General features: G+C 45.2%; 1 protein-coding gene across 3 annotated transcripts in view; it reads right to left on the bottom strand.

Annotated features, from left to right (window-relative positions):
- Window positions 1-755: 755 nt before the first annotated feature.
- LOC105417743 (proline-rich protein 36) overlaps window positions 756-12,861 on the bottom strand; it is a 36,054-nt gene continuing 23,948 nt past the window's right edge. For all 3 annotated transcript variants that reach the window (XM_029825786.1, XM_029825787.1, XM_029825788.1), the window contains 5 exons: window positions 6,823-6,893; window positions 6,504-6,614; window positions 6,237-6,334; window positions 2,935-3,004; window positions 756-2,079 (listed from right to left, as the gene is read on the bottom strand). In XM_029825786.1, the coding sequence (XP_029681646.1) occupies window positions 1,837-2,079; window positions 2,935-3,004; window positions 6,237-6,334; window positions 6,504-6,614; window positions 6,823-6,893 (593 nt within the window). In that variant the 3' untranslated portion in view covers window positions 756-1,836. The remainder of the gene's footprint in view (window positions 2,080-2,934; window positions 3,005-6,236; window positions 6,335-6,503; window positions 6,615-6,822; window positions 6,894-12,861) is intronic.

The following is a 12,861-nucleotide window of genomic DNA, read 5'->3' as shown; positions in this document are numbered from 1 at the left end:
TTTTTTAAGTTTAAACTAAAGCATTTGCCCGCTCAAAAGAGAAATGGAGGGATCGTTAGTGCGCTTTGGTGACCACCAACAGTAGTTCGAAGTGGAATTTGTACTTCTGCAAAACGAAGTTTGACAGGTAGAGCCGGGGGCAGCAGCCAGACGCGTGTCTGCTTTAATGAGTGAATGGGGGGGTTGTGGGCTGGTTGAGTGGAGACACACAAACTCCACTGGCTGATGGCGTGTGCCTCCTGACAGCAGCCTGCCGTCCAACACGCAACAATACCCACCTGGGAACGAGGGGAAAGCCTGGTGTTTCTGTACGCGCGTGTTTAAAAAAGTTCTTTCAAACAGGTTTAAAACGCCGGATTAGATCAGAAAATCTGTGGAAGAGTGATAAAACAGTTTATCAAGGAGGGGGCGGCAGGGGCAGGGCGCGCGTTCACGGTTATTGTGAGAGATGCGCGTGCATAACAGCTGTTCTAAAGCGACGGTTTCAGGGGCCACTAGGGGGCCCTAAGTGGAGGGATTCGCAAAGCAAAAAAAAGTTGTAAATGTGGAACATTTTACAATCTCTAAACAGAGGAAAAAGGTCGATGGAGGCCAGATAATTTTGAAAAAAACAAGGAAAAAACTGTCAATTTTTCCTCCGTGTTTTCCCAAGAATGTTCCAACAATATCCCTCTTAAAGATCTATAAGTAAAAAAAAGTCAACATTCCATATTCAAATCTGAATTTCAGAAGAAAGAAATAAGTGCCAACATGTATTCATATTTGTTTTGGTTTTTATTTGTTTTCCAATTGTCACCCTTACTCTCGAACGAAACATCTTTTATTTTCATTATGGCACTTAAAAACAGCTTCAACTCAAATTAATGACATTTGTTGCAAGCATTTCTAAATATGCAGTGTTTTATCACAAAATGTTACCACTTTTACATGAGTTTTGCCTACAGTCTTATTTAGTCCAATCCACCAAATAAGTCAACCAAATGCCACAAATGAGATTTTTCTTTTAAAAAAGCTAACGCCTACACAGCATTTATAACAAAAAATGCATTTACATTTAAAGTTTTGTTAAACTGAAATCAAGATCTACAAACACGTATTTCCCATAATCTGAACTCTCTTTTTCAAAGTTAGTCATATTTTGATAAGTGAACAACACTATGTAACAGATAAAAAGTGTTGTCTATATAGCCTCCTTAAGTTGTAAAGACATGAAGAATACAATAAAACCTAAAAAAACAGTAAAATCATTCTTAAATTTGTACTTAAAAGTTGTTGCTAAAGCAACTTTTACGGCGACAGGGTTTCAGTTCATGATGACAAACGCCTCTTACGGGACGTCCCTGATCTGACAACCCTGCTTTTGCAGCCTGTCAGAGCCTATTATGTTTTCCTGTTTGGCGGTCTGTCAAGCGTGTACGAGCCACGGGAGAGCGCGGCCATGTCTAATTGGCAGAACTGAGGCGAAACAAAGGCTCAAACTATATAAGTTGAATATCTTATTGAATATCATTCATCAGCCTTGATTAAGTTGGATAGTCTGAGTGGCCACCTCCAATGTTGTTTTTCTTTCACTCCCAGACAATACGCACCCGCTTGTGTCAGAATAATTTACATGACGCTGCCTCTGAGGCATTGGAGTTCCAGAAAGTATGAGTCAATGCCTGACGAAAACCAATTGTTGGTTGGATTGTGTAGTTACTGCAGCCAGGCTGCAGGCGTCCATTGACAGGAGCATTTTAAAATTAAAATCTATCTATAAAAGTTGTCATCACCTGCTAACTAGCTTTAACTAGTGTTAAATTGAAGGTAAATGTGGAATAAATCCCGCTGCTTGGTTCAGATGTCATTGAAAGGGTTGGAGATTACTGAATTATGGATGAGCATGAAAAGAGGAAGGTGGGCCAGAAAGTCAAGGAGGTCCAGGGGTGGAATGTGCCGCAGCTTCCTTAGGATGGTGGCCTCCTGCTCCAGATGGATCCCACCGGCCTTCAGTTCCAGCAGCAGCTGTTCTGGACTGATGAAGCCCTGCTGACCTGTGGCATCTCCTCGCTGCTCATCCAGGAGACACAGGAACAGTTGCTGCGCGAGTTGGGACAGCGGTTAGCATAGAAAAAAAGGGTGGCAGCCTGACGCCGAAGCCGCGTGTGTTGCTCTGCGCTCGTGTGGGCTTTTTTGTGTGCTCCTGTGGGGAGCTTCAGATTACTCCGACCTGTTTCCAGGCATTTTGAGTGCACCTGTTTGCACAGTTAATGCAATCGAGGTAATAATTGTTGGGGCAGAAGGAGGTGGTGTGGGGGAGGGGGGATAATCCTTCTGGCAATCAGCACCCCCCCCCCCCCCCACAGGCCTCTCCAGTTAACAACCCTATCCCTAACAGCTCTGTAATTACAAAGCCTCCTCTACCTGGCCAGAGGCTCAGTTTCCACACCCCTGGCCACAGGCTTTCGTGCCGCTCAGCAATTCCCTGTATGAAAGAGGGAGGGCCCAGCTTGTGAGCGTGCTGGTAGGGTGATGCCGGTCCATCTCAGATGAGCTGTGTGTCTCAGGCTGATTACAGGGGTGGGAGGAGTGGACGGCATGTTCACTGCTGGGCACTTTAATGAGATTAGGCCCGTGCTAATCTATGAAAAGGGAAAAGCACCCATTCTCTTTCTCACTGCATCTCACTTCCCTCATTTCTATGCATATGGTCTCTGGTATAAAAGCTAGCTTTACAAAGAGAGCTTTAGAACTGCTCTTCAAAGTGTTTACCAGTATTTATTTCATTGTAATTATACCCACGGTGCCATGAAAGAGTGACGTTTGTGCCGTGAATGCGGCCAAAGTTGAGATTGAACCTGGCATCGCAAGGATGCAGTCGAGCGTAAAAGTGCAGCTCGCACATGTCAGGCAGCAGAGGTTGGTTTAGGAGAATTCAGGAAAAGTTGGTATTACCTTCACTTTGAAGAGCCTCGCTTCCAATGAGTGGAAGTCCATGCTGCTGATGAGCGATCGCATAAACTCGCTGGAAACAAACAGCAACACAGTAAATTAATCTGAGTGAGTAAACTACTGAAGTTCTTCCTTCAGTAGGTCCATTTTCTGCACATTTTTACATTCAGTCTTAAGTTGGATAATTAGTTTGCACCTAGCTGCATCCTGAAGTGTTCCACAATCCAAACTGACGCTCGTCACAACAAAATAAAGTGATGTTTTTGGTAAATGCGTCGCACATGAATCCAGGCCACTGTTTTTTTGGCGGGGCTCTCGTGCGATGTTGTGTTGTTGTGATGGTAAAGTGTTCTGAGCCCATTGTGGTTGCTCACAGTGGCCCGGCTGCCAAACAATACCCAGGCACACGTGGACATCCCGCCACAGTAACGGATAAAACTGCTCTGGTTTTGGGGTGAGGGGGGGAGCTGTGCAAGTGTGCTGAGGTTTTTGGGGAGGGGAACGAGCTACTGGGGTACGCGGCGGTGGTCCGATTGCAACCCAGCAAAAATCTAGGTCTGGTTGAATAATTAGAGGGAGACGCGGGCGATTGTGTTGGGACAGACCCTCTTCAGTCCAGCGTGTGGCACAGCGACGGCCGACCCTACTCTAATGAGAGCCCGGTGTTAATGAGCCCCTCCTCTCCTGCCAGAGGGAAGAATGGACGAGCGCTGGGCCAACGAGTGCAACGCACGCCTGAGTGCTCCCAGCGCTGTGATTGGCTGTCGTCCTCCAACCACAGCCATGACGGGATGAAGCGAGACAGGGCAGCTAATGATCATTAATTGCACTTGGTTTGCAGTAAAAGAGTCCAAACGCTGGTCTGCTAAGGACACTGGCGTGATAATGGCTAGCATCAGCGAGGAGCATGGGGATGGGTGATGGCGCTGTGGGGGGATATAATAGCAGCCTAACCCATTTTCTTTTGTGGGCCCCGCTATGGCACCCTGCTGGGAACCACAGCAGACCTGCATGCTTACGTAACAAAACTTTTGGCGGTCTCTTCTTTGGGGCGTGGCGACATTGCGAGGGATGCAAACATGTCCTGACCTAGAATCGAGAGTTGTTTTTGGATATTTTTAAGCGGGCTGCGACACCATGCTGACCTCTCTGGTGCCTGGGAGTGGGGGGGGGGGGGGGACTCATTTTGTCACACACTGCTGAGATCTGCTGTCTCATGCTTTCTCTTCCAACCCTGACTCATGAAGTCTTATTTTCAGGAACCTGATGACAGAGTGATTACAGTCGCACTCATGCATGCATGCTCACAAAATCCAAGCAACAAGGGGTGAAAGTGATCCTTTTGGGAAGCCTGTATTGAAATGTGCTCCTTGGCAGATCGTGTGACTTGCCCTGAGGGTTTGTGGTGCTGTGTGAGGTGGGCTTGTTAGGCAGCACAGTAGTTTGGGGGGGCAGATGGGCGTTGCAGCAGAGGCACTCCAGGCCACTAGTGCACCTAAAACCCTGCAGAATCTTGCCTGTTGAGAACCATAATAGCTCCTGGCTCTGACACGTCATGTCATGAGGAAGATGATGAGGCACATTCAGGCATTTCTGAGTCCATTAGCCTCATTGGGTACAGTAGGTACAGTTCTGTTCAGACCCTCTTACATTTCCCCCCCAATAATCTACACTTAATACCACACAAGGACCACCCAAACCCAAAATTTTAGAAATATTTGCAAATTAATAATAAAAAAACCCTAAAATGTAATTTAAACATCAACATCCAGAGACTTTACTGTCACACTCATGTGCATATCAGAGCAGAAATGAGCAAGACACACACCTGGACAAGGCTATGAAAAAACCCTTCTTCATTTATGGTTTCGAAGAGATCAGCAGTCTCACAAAGAAGAGGCTTGGTTCTTACAGCTGCTTTTCAGAACAAACTGAACAGCTGGGGGAGAAGATCTTCGGTCATAGAGGTAACTAAGAACCCAAAGATCAATCTGACTGAGCTCCAGAGATTCGGTCTGGAAATGGAGAAAGATTCGACCTTATTTAGTCAGGTCTATCAACCATGTCAAAGCTGAACAAAGGAAAAGGATTCATTCATTTGAAACTAGTTGTTGTTGTTAACTAACTTTTGCAGTGTGAGATACCACATTTAATGACATAAGATGGTTATACAAAAATTTACGGGAAGAGCCGACTCGGGTTTCAGAGCCTCGCTGGTTGTGTAACTACAGTTGCAACTTATTTCTAAAACAGGATTAGAGGCAACAGGATTAACTGAAACAGGTAAGAGGATCGATTTAGTGCAGCGCGGATGAGACGACAGAAGGAAGATATTGTTTTCTCCTTGTTCAGGAGCCGGCATTATGAATGCTGATCTGCTATCGTCTTATTATTCAAATAGCAAAAAGGAGTTTTGTGAAGAGGTTTAATATGGTCATTCATTATCATTACTATAATTGCCTCTATAGAGAGGAGCCACCCTGGTCTGCCTGTGCCAGTGGGGCCGGCAGTCTACAGGCCTCCTCTAACTCACAGCACAAAAGGACTGGCCGTAAATCAGAGGACCCATGACCCTGGCCCTGTCCTCGCTGAGAGGGAGCTCTCACTGCTGGGTGAGGGCTTTGGGAGCACGCCTTGACCCTGGGAGACCTCCAGAGTTGGGTTGGCTCCACACACTCCTGTCTGCAGGAAGCTATACACCCCAGGGCAGGGTGAAGGAGCGATGTGTGTGGGAATCTGCGGCATATGGGGTGAAATGTAGAGACGGCAGGGCTGAGTTTAAATCAGAACGGTGCCTTTTGTCTGTGGAGGGTTCAACACGGGCCGCCACCGACCGTCGCTGACACAGCCGTCCTGAATTCAAATGTTCTCACAAGACCCTACAATAGAAACTGCCAATATGAAGCTGCCAATATGAAGAAGCATGCGCTCGATACAAAGAGAATCGGACTTCTGGTTCTGGAATCTGGTCTTTTTTGCAAAAAATGTTGCAACCAGAATTTTCCCTCAAAATATTTACTTTCTCCTTCTTTCAATTCAAATCCTCTTTTAAAATCAGAACTACAAGTATTAAATTGTCCCGTTTAAATCATAAATATGGTCACGGTGTCACACAGAGGCCATTGACTGGCCACATAAAAATATTTGAAGGCCATTGAGGAAGAGGATCAAAAAGAGCCCCACACACGACGAGCAAATCAGCGGAACAAACTTGCGTACACTTTGATTTCTGTTCTTATTTATGGCAGGTCAGGGACTCCTCGTCCTGCTTTAATGGAGAAGTGTGTCTCCTCTGACTCACTTACTCCAGGGTGGCTATTTTCTGCGCCAGGCAGGAGATCACAGCGAAGAGCCGCAGGTCTATGAGCCCATCTGTAACCTTGAAATCCACCATCTCCAGGATCTGAGATAGAAGAGAAGAGAGGGGATGAATGATACCAAGTTTCCTGTTTCTACCTGATCATTTTGTGAGAAACGTCTCACTAGGGCTCCGTGAAGAGCCTCGCTCAGGTTTACTCTGTAGGAAACATGCGTGGAAGCGATGAGTTATTTGTAACGGAGTAAAAACCGACCCTGTAAACGTAGATTTCCTCTTCTTCAGAGAGCAGCTCTGCGGGGACAATGTTTTTCAGAGCCAGTAGAGCCTGAATGGAGGAGATGTAGCCGTCGCCGTCACTGTCGGCCTGCAAGCAACCACACCCTCGCTCTCATCACCACAAAGGTCATCTTTAAGCCACCCTGGTTTAAATGATCAGCAGCCTAGTCAACTCTAAACCGGTTCATCATTTTTGTTCTTTATTAAGAAAAATACTGGTTTTACCTCTAAATATGTGCCAATAAAAAACATCATGAGCATGAATTCAAGTGATTCTCAAGTGCCGTTACACTTACTTCTTCAAACGCTCTTCTGTAGTCAGCCAGCTTCTCCTGACTGAAAATGCAGTATTTTGCTAAAAAGTCAACTGCAAAGAGAAGAAGGAAAAAGCAGAAAATAACTATTCTGCCTAAGCCCGTGTCAGGGAGGATTAGGACAATATTCCTCTCCTCTGGTCACATTGGGGTCATGGACGATGGACAATACAGGGCCAGGGGTTCACGGGGAGTCCATTCGGCCTTGATTGGTGGTGATGGAGGTCGGGGGGATAATGGCACATGGCTGAATAGATGCTGGAGACTCAGTAGCGAAGACCTTGAAATCAACCATAATGTGGTGGAAAACGATTAAAGCAGGAATCCAGAAGGAGTGTAAATCATAAAGCACATAAAAAGTAAATTCCATTCAACTGCACATGTAAAAAGTGAAGTGACAATATTTTAACTGGCGCTGAAAACAACGGCAGTTTCCTGATCATCTTATTTTAGCTGCGTTTTTTAATGTCTGCCTCGGTCAATTTACAAATCCTGTCAATATACAAAATTGTTGGTGTGCAGAAATCAATAATTGCCTCCTCAATTAGCACTGAAGCTCGGTGGAATCTTTGATTTCAATGTCTGAAATACGCATATAACAGCGAGCAAGAGAAGATGTGGGGGGCAAACTGAGACTAAACACATGCATGAATATTTCAGTGGGCCAAATGTGTGAGGGAGAATGACTTGGAATAAAAAAAGGAGGCGGGGGGTAGAAAATTGGGGCTTTTAAGCTCCTGCCACTTCAATTTAGAAGATGAGAATGAGTCGACTGAATAATGGATCCATTCATTGGCTCGGAGAAGAAAGAGGAGCAACAGAGTTGATATCAGTCTGGACTTAAACCCCTGGACCTCTGGGGTTTCTCTGCAATAGTAGGGGGGCAGTTTGAATCTTCCATTTATCAGCTTAGGCCTAATCAAAACCAGGCCTTCAGTGGTCGCGTCCTTTCACATGCAAAATCTTACATTCGTGTCCAGTCAACTTGACTTGTTAAAGCATGATTGATCAAAAAGTCGGCTTCGTGCATCTGTTTGCAAATATCTGCGGCGATGAGCGGCTGCAGGAGGAGGACCCGGAGCTGCACGCGCAGCCGCCGCCAAGTCCCGGCCTGGGATTTAAAGCCCGTTCTCTTCAAAAGAGACCAGAACATTCACACGGAGGCTCCGCCGGTGCGCTGGCTGATCCCCTGAAGAGAAAAACGCGGATTGTGTAACACAGTGAATGGATCCAACACCTCCTTATCACGTGGCTGAGGTTTAGGTCCACTGACCATCTGGAGTAGAATTAGCTGTGGACCTGTGGCGACTTCAGCGAATCCAGAACACACACATGAATATATTTATTAGTAAAAGGCCAATGTTGGTGCAGTATACCGTCACAAACCAATTAACTGTGTGAAGGGATTATAAACGTATCATCTTACGTCTACACCTGCTCTATCTACTTTTATTCTGAAATTATAAAATACTTTCACTTAATTCCCATCTCGATCTAAAGAAATGGTATCTAAAGGGTGAGGGCCAATGATCTTAAGAGACATTTGTCATTATTTCCAATCAGCAAGTCTCCAAAGATCCAAAAATGAGCCTTCACAAACGCACAGACTGAAAAATATTGATGATTGGTAAGGAAAAGATGTCTGAAAGAATATGTACAAAAAGACTTCATGGCTTCTGCCCTTGAAATTTTCAGTGTTTAAAAGTAGACCTTCAAGCATTTACTGCATTTTGATACATTTCTAATACTTTGTCTTTTCGGTACACCTCATAAGCACAAAACTTTTTATTAAACCTGCTGCATATCCAGCTATTTAAAGGGAAGGCCAGTCAGAAAAAAGGCAAACTAATTAAACAAAGACCTACGGAGTCGTGAGGGAGCATCAGCCTAGCTGACAATTCTGGTGGACCCACACATGCAGCAGCGGGCCAGCAGCGGGGCGGTGGTGCCGGGCGAGTTCAGGGGTCCCAGGCTGAGGGGAACACTCTGCCGGGGAATCAGACGGACAAAAGGTGCAGTGGAGTGAGAGGCTGAGGGAGGAAGCGAGTGCGGGTGGAGCAGCGGGACAAAGCCGAGGCAGTAAAGCCTTCTGCCTGATAGCCTTATCTGATTCCACTCCAGCGCTTGATGGCTTTTTTTTCACCCTGCCTTTAAAGCGCACAGGTTGTGCCTTTGGTGTGAAGCCTAGCAGAAAATGTTAATCAAGAGAGGGACTGTGTGGAGAAAGGCGAGAGAAAGGGGAGAGTCACTCTGCCGAAGCAATAATCTGTAATGAGACCGGGGCGATTCAGTTGCAATTGAGAGAGGAAGAATGGGCCCGTGATGATGATGATGAGCAGGGAGGTTCACTCTTTCACCGCCGTTTGTTTTTGACGTTTTGTCCCTTTTCTCTTGCAGAGTCGCTGCTCGCACGCCGGCCCACAGGCTGCAAACAGCCGTGGGTCACAACTCATTTAACACACACGCACACACACACACACACACACACACACACACACACACGGGCAATTTCTTCAACATCTGCGGCTGACAGATGAGAAACACTGCTGACTGCTGGCCTGATGGCTGTGGTACTGAACTGTGTATGATTCATTTTTAGAAAGGTGACATCCAGAAATTAATAGCAGCCTGAAACGTGGCTATAAAGATAGCCGTTCAGGCCCTTCATTTGGCCACATCTGGTAGTAAAACTGTAGATTTTTTTTGTGTAGATTCCTCAGCAAATGTATCTCCATGATCAGCGCTTGTAGCCTCTCCGTGCTCTCCGTACCTGTGTTCTCCAGGTACTCCAGTTTCCCCCACAGTCCAAATAGATGCTGATTAGGGTGGCTGGAGACTCTAATTGTGTCTGCTGGGGATAGACTCCAGCACCCACAAATAAGATTCCACATATTAGTCTATGTTTACTCGATTTCTGACAACAGATTATTGATAATTGTGCACATTAAGTTACAGACTGCAACCTGAAACCCTAAACTACTGTGTACCGGTACTTGAGTCAAAGCACTTTGATGGGTTTGATAGTTATAAAGCACACACGCACAAACAGCAGTCTATTGTGTTTCTAACGAGTTCACTTGTTTATTGCTCTTTTTCCCGCTTAATCCCAGACTTTTGTTTTTGTTCATCATTGCCCTGTATAAATTGTCCTATAATTCCTTTAACAAAGGTCACATTCAACAGTGGAGAGTATGCGACCCCCTTTTTAATAACAGTGGAATGTTGGAGCGCAACATGCCCCACATATAGAGCCCCAAAAAGCGTGATTAAGAGCAAATATTTTGAATGAAAGCATCGGGGTAAACAGAGCCCAACCGCTCTCCAGCTGCGACAAATTTGCGAGACGCAGGTTTTTGGGACGTTTTAGGCTGAAGTTCTTACAAAGGTGATGATCCTGTGATTCTAGCGCCTGAATTCGATGAGACAAAGCAGCAAAATATGCTGCAGTAAGATAAGGAGGTGAGAGGTCTGGGTGCCAAAGCAGGCCGGTAAACCAGGCCAAGCCAATCATTTCACAACATTCTCAAACAAGGTGTTGTTGGCAGTTTCAAACGGGATTAAAATCAAGTATAGATGTAAATCTGATAAAAGAGTTCCAGGAGGAACACCAGACCAGCAGGAGGAGCAGTGGATCAGCCGCACCCGTGCGCACGATTAAAAGTAAAACTAATGTGGGTTTTAGATTAAATGAGCTTCTGCAATATGAATAATTTCTAAATCACTATATGAAGCATTATATTTTCCATCTAATCACACGTCAATCTGATACCCAATCATGCAAATTTAAACCTATATGATTAAAGGATTAAGATTTCAGCATAAATTAGGTCTCTGTTACCAACAGTACAAGGATCTGACCCCATGATGCCAGTACAGTGAATGAGAATTAGTTTTTTACCTCAACCAAAGAGTAATTTGCTTATTCTGACCACATTTACAGAAAAGCAGACAGATAAACCTGACTGTTATCCACAGCAGTTACTCCTCTTGCATGAATATCATAACAGAAAGTTCTTCCTTTGTTTAACAAACAGCACCCAGTAGTGGTGATGCGTAATGATGACTCACGTGTCAGAGCTCAAGTTACTGAGCCACACGACCAAGCAAAAGGCTGAATGCAATGACATGGTGAGGATGTGTTTGCCTTTAAAGGTCTATAAAACACTAAACATCTCCCTGTTGAGTCACTTTGAATTGCTGTTTTTCAAATATTTTAACAAGTGATCGAAAATGGTGCAGGTTTTTATTTTCTCATTAATTAGTAAAAGAAAAAGACAAATAACACATTCTTTTCAACTGAAACGCATTATTACTACTTCAATTTGTGCAGGGCTCTGTTAGCTAACAGCAGTCTGCCGTATTTTTCTGCTTTTGCTCCGTCAAAATGCGACTCCTCCCCCCTCACTTTCTCCAAAAAAAGACTGGAGTGTGTGTGTTTGTGTGCCTGTGTGCTTTGATGGGGGTTAAAGCACTGGTAGGAAAACAAACAAAGACACACTGGTAGGAAAACAAACAAAGACACACGCACTGGCCACAGTCTGCTCTCTGGCGTCACGCCATCCACCTGACCACAAACCACAGCTTACTTCACAGCGTGCCACACACACATACACACACCTACGCCCAGTCAGCTCCTGCCACAGATCCACACCGATATGCCCCCAGGGTCTAAATCATCTGCTGTACTGCAGTACCAGATCTCCAAAGATAACCTCACAAAGCAAAATCATCTGCTATTATTGCCCTGCCGCTCCTTGACATTGTGCCATTAATAAGGCCATTGTGGAGGCTCGCTCTCTGTTTGGACATCATATAATAGACTCTTTGACAGATTTACTTTGCTCTCTCTCTCTCTCTCTCTCCGTCCAATGCAAAAACGCTGCACATATTCCACGCTGCTGCGCATCAATAGGTGGGTTGTTTGTTTGCCTAGGCATTCTGGACTGACGGTAAATACCAAAGGCTGAACAAACAGAGGGTTACTTAAAGGCACTGTACCCGATCACACACTGGCAACATCCTCACACACGCATTCACAAACACTTCACGCCGCGCACCTCTCTTCATCTCTCTTTTAAAGCATCTGGTCTTTCTTGTCCCCTCGGTCTGCCATACCTCACTCTTGGATCAACAACGATTCCTCGTTGACGTCCGCCCGCGAGCACGAGCGGATGATGGGTGGGGTCTGAGTCAGACTGGCTTCAAGGTCGCCAGGTGTTCCATATCAACGCGGACATTCATCAGAAAGCCACAGAGTCCCGAACAATCACGCGGCCACTGGTTAACAGGCACTACTTGTCCTACTGCACCTACACAAAGGAGACCACAGCCCCAGGTTTCAGCAGGCAAAAAATTTAAAGCTTAACATAAAACCTGGTTTTACCTTAAATCTGTTTATTTTTTTTTGCAATTATACATCTTAATGTGATCAGAATGCTATCAAAAACCATCATAAGGTCGACCCTGTGAATTCAGTCTCAAATGCACTTTCTAAATGTACTTTTGGTCCCTGATCCAGATCCAGAAACCAGGCAAAGCATCAGTATTTCCTCATATGCAAAACTAAAGCCAAACTGTCTGTGATGGAAGGGTGGCCAGCTTGTGCCCATGACGTATGGGCACAAAACATGACGTGTTCCCTGAGTCAAGGAGGAAGACGGGCTGCAGTACCGAGTACATGAGCTGTCAATCATAGATTTAACCCTTCCTCGGCACAGGATAAATAATTAATATTAAACAAAAATGGCTACAGCTTATTCCAAGCATGCAACCTCCAAGAAATGGGGCGTTTACACTAACATTAAGTAAAGGTCAAGTTTATTGAACTGTGTAAAAAAGAATGCATCCTTGAACTCTCGCCATCTCTCAAAAGACGTTATTTAGCACATAGTGTTAAGATCTGTAGGATTTATTTTGGTCTTTGCCATTTCAGGGGTCTCCTCAGCAACACAGATGAGCAAAGGAAGTCGGATTGACAGGTTGTTCTGAGCAAACATAATCGCGTCTACATTCTGTACACAT

The sequence above is a fragment of the Takifugu rubripes genome, chromosome 18 (genome assembly GCF_901000725.2).
Source record: "Takifugu rubripes chromosome 18, fTakRub1.2, whole genome shotgun sequence".
NCBI classification, from domain to species: Eukaryota; Metazoa; Chordata; class Actinopteri; order Tetraodontiformes; family Tetraodontidae; genus Takifugu; species Takifugu rubripes.
Note: the sequence above shows the minus strand (reverse complement) of the source record. Positions and strands in the feature narration are given on the sequence as shown.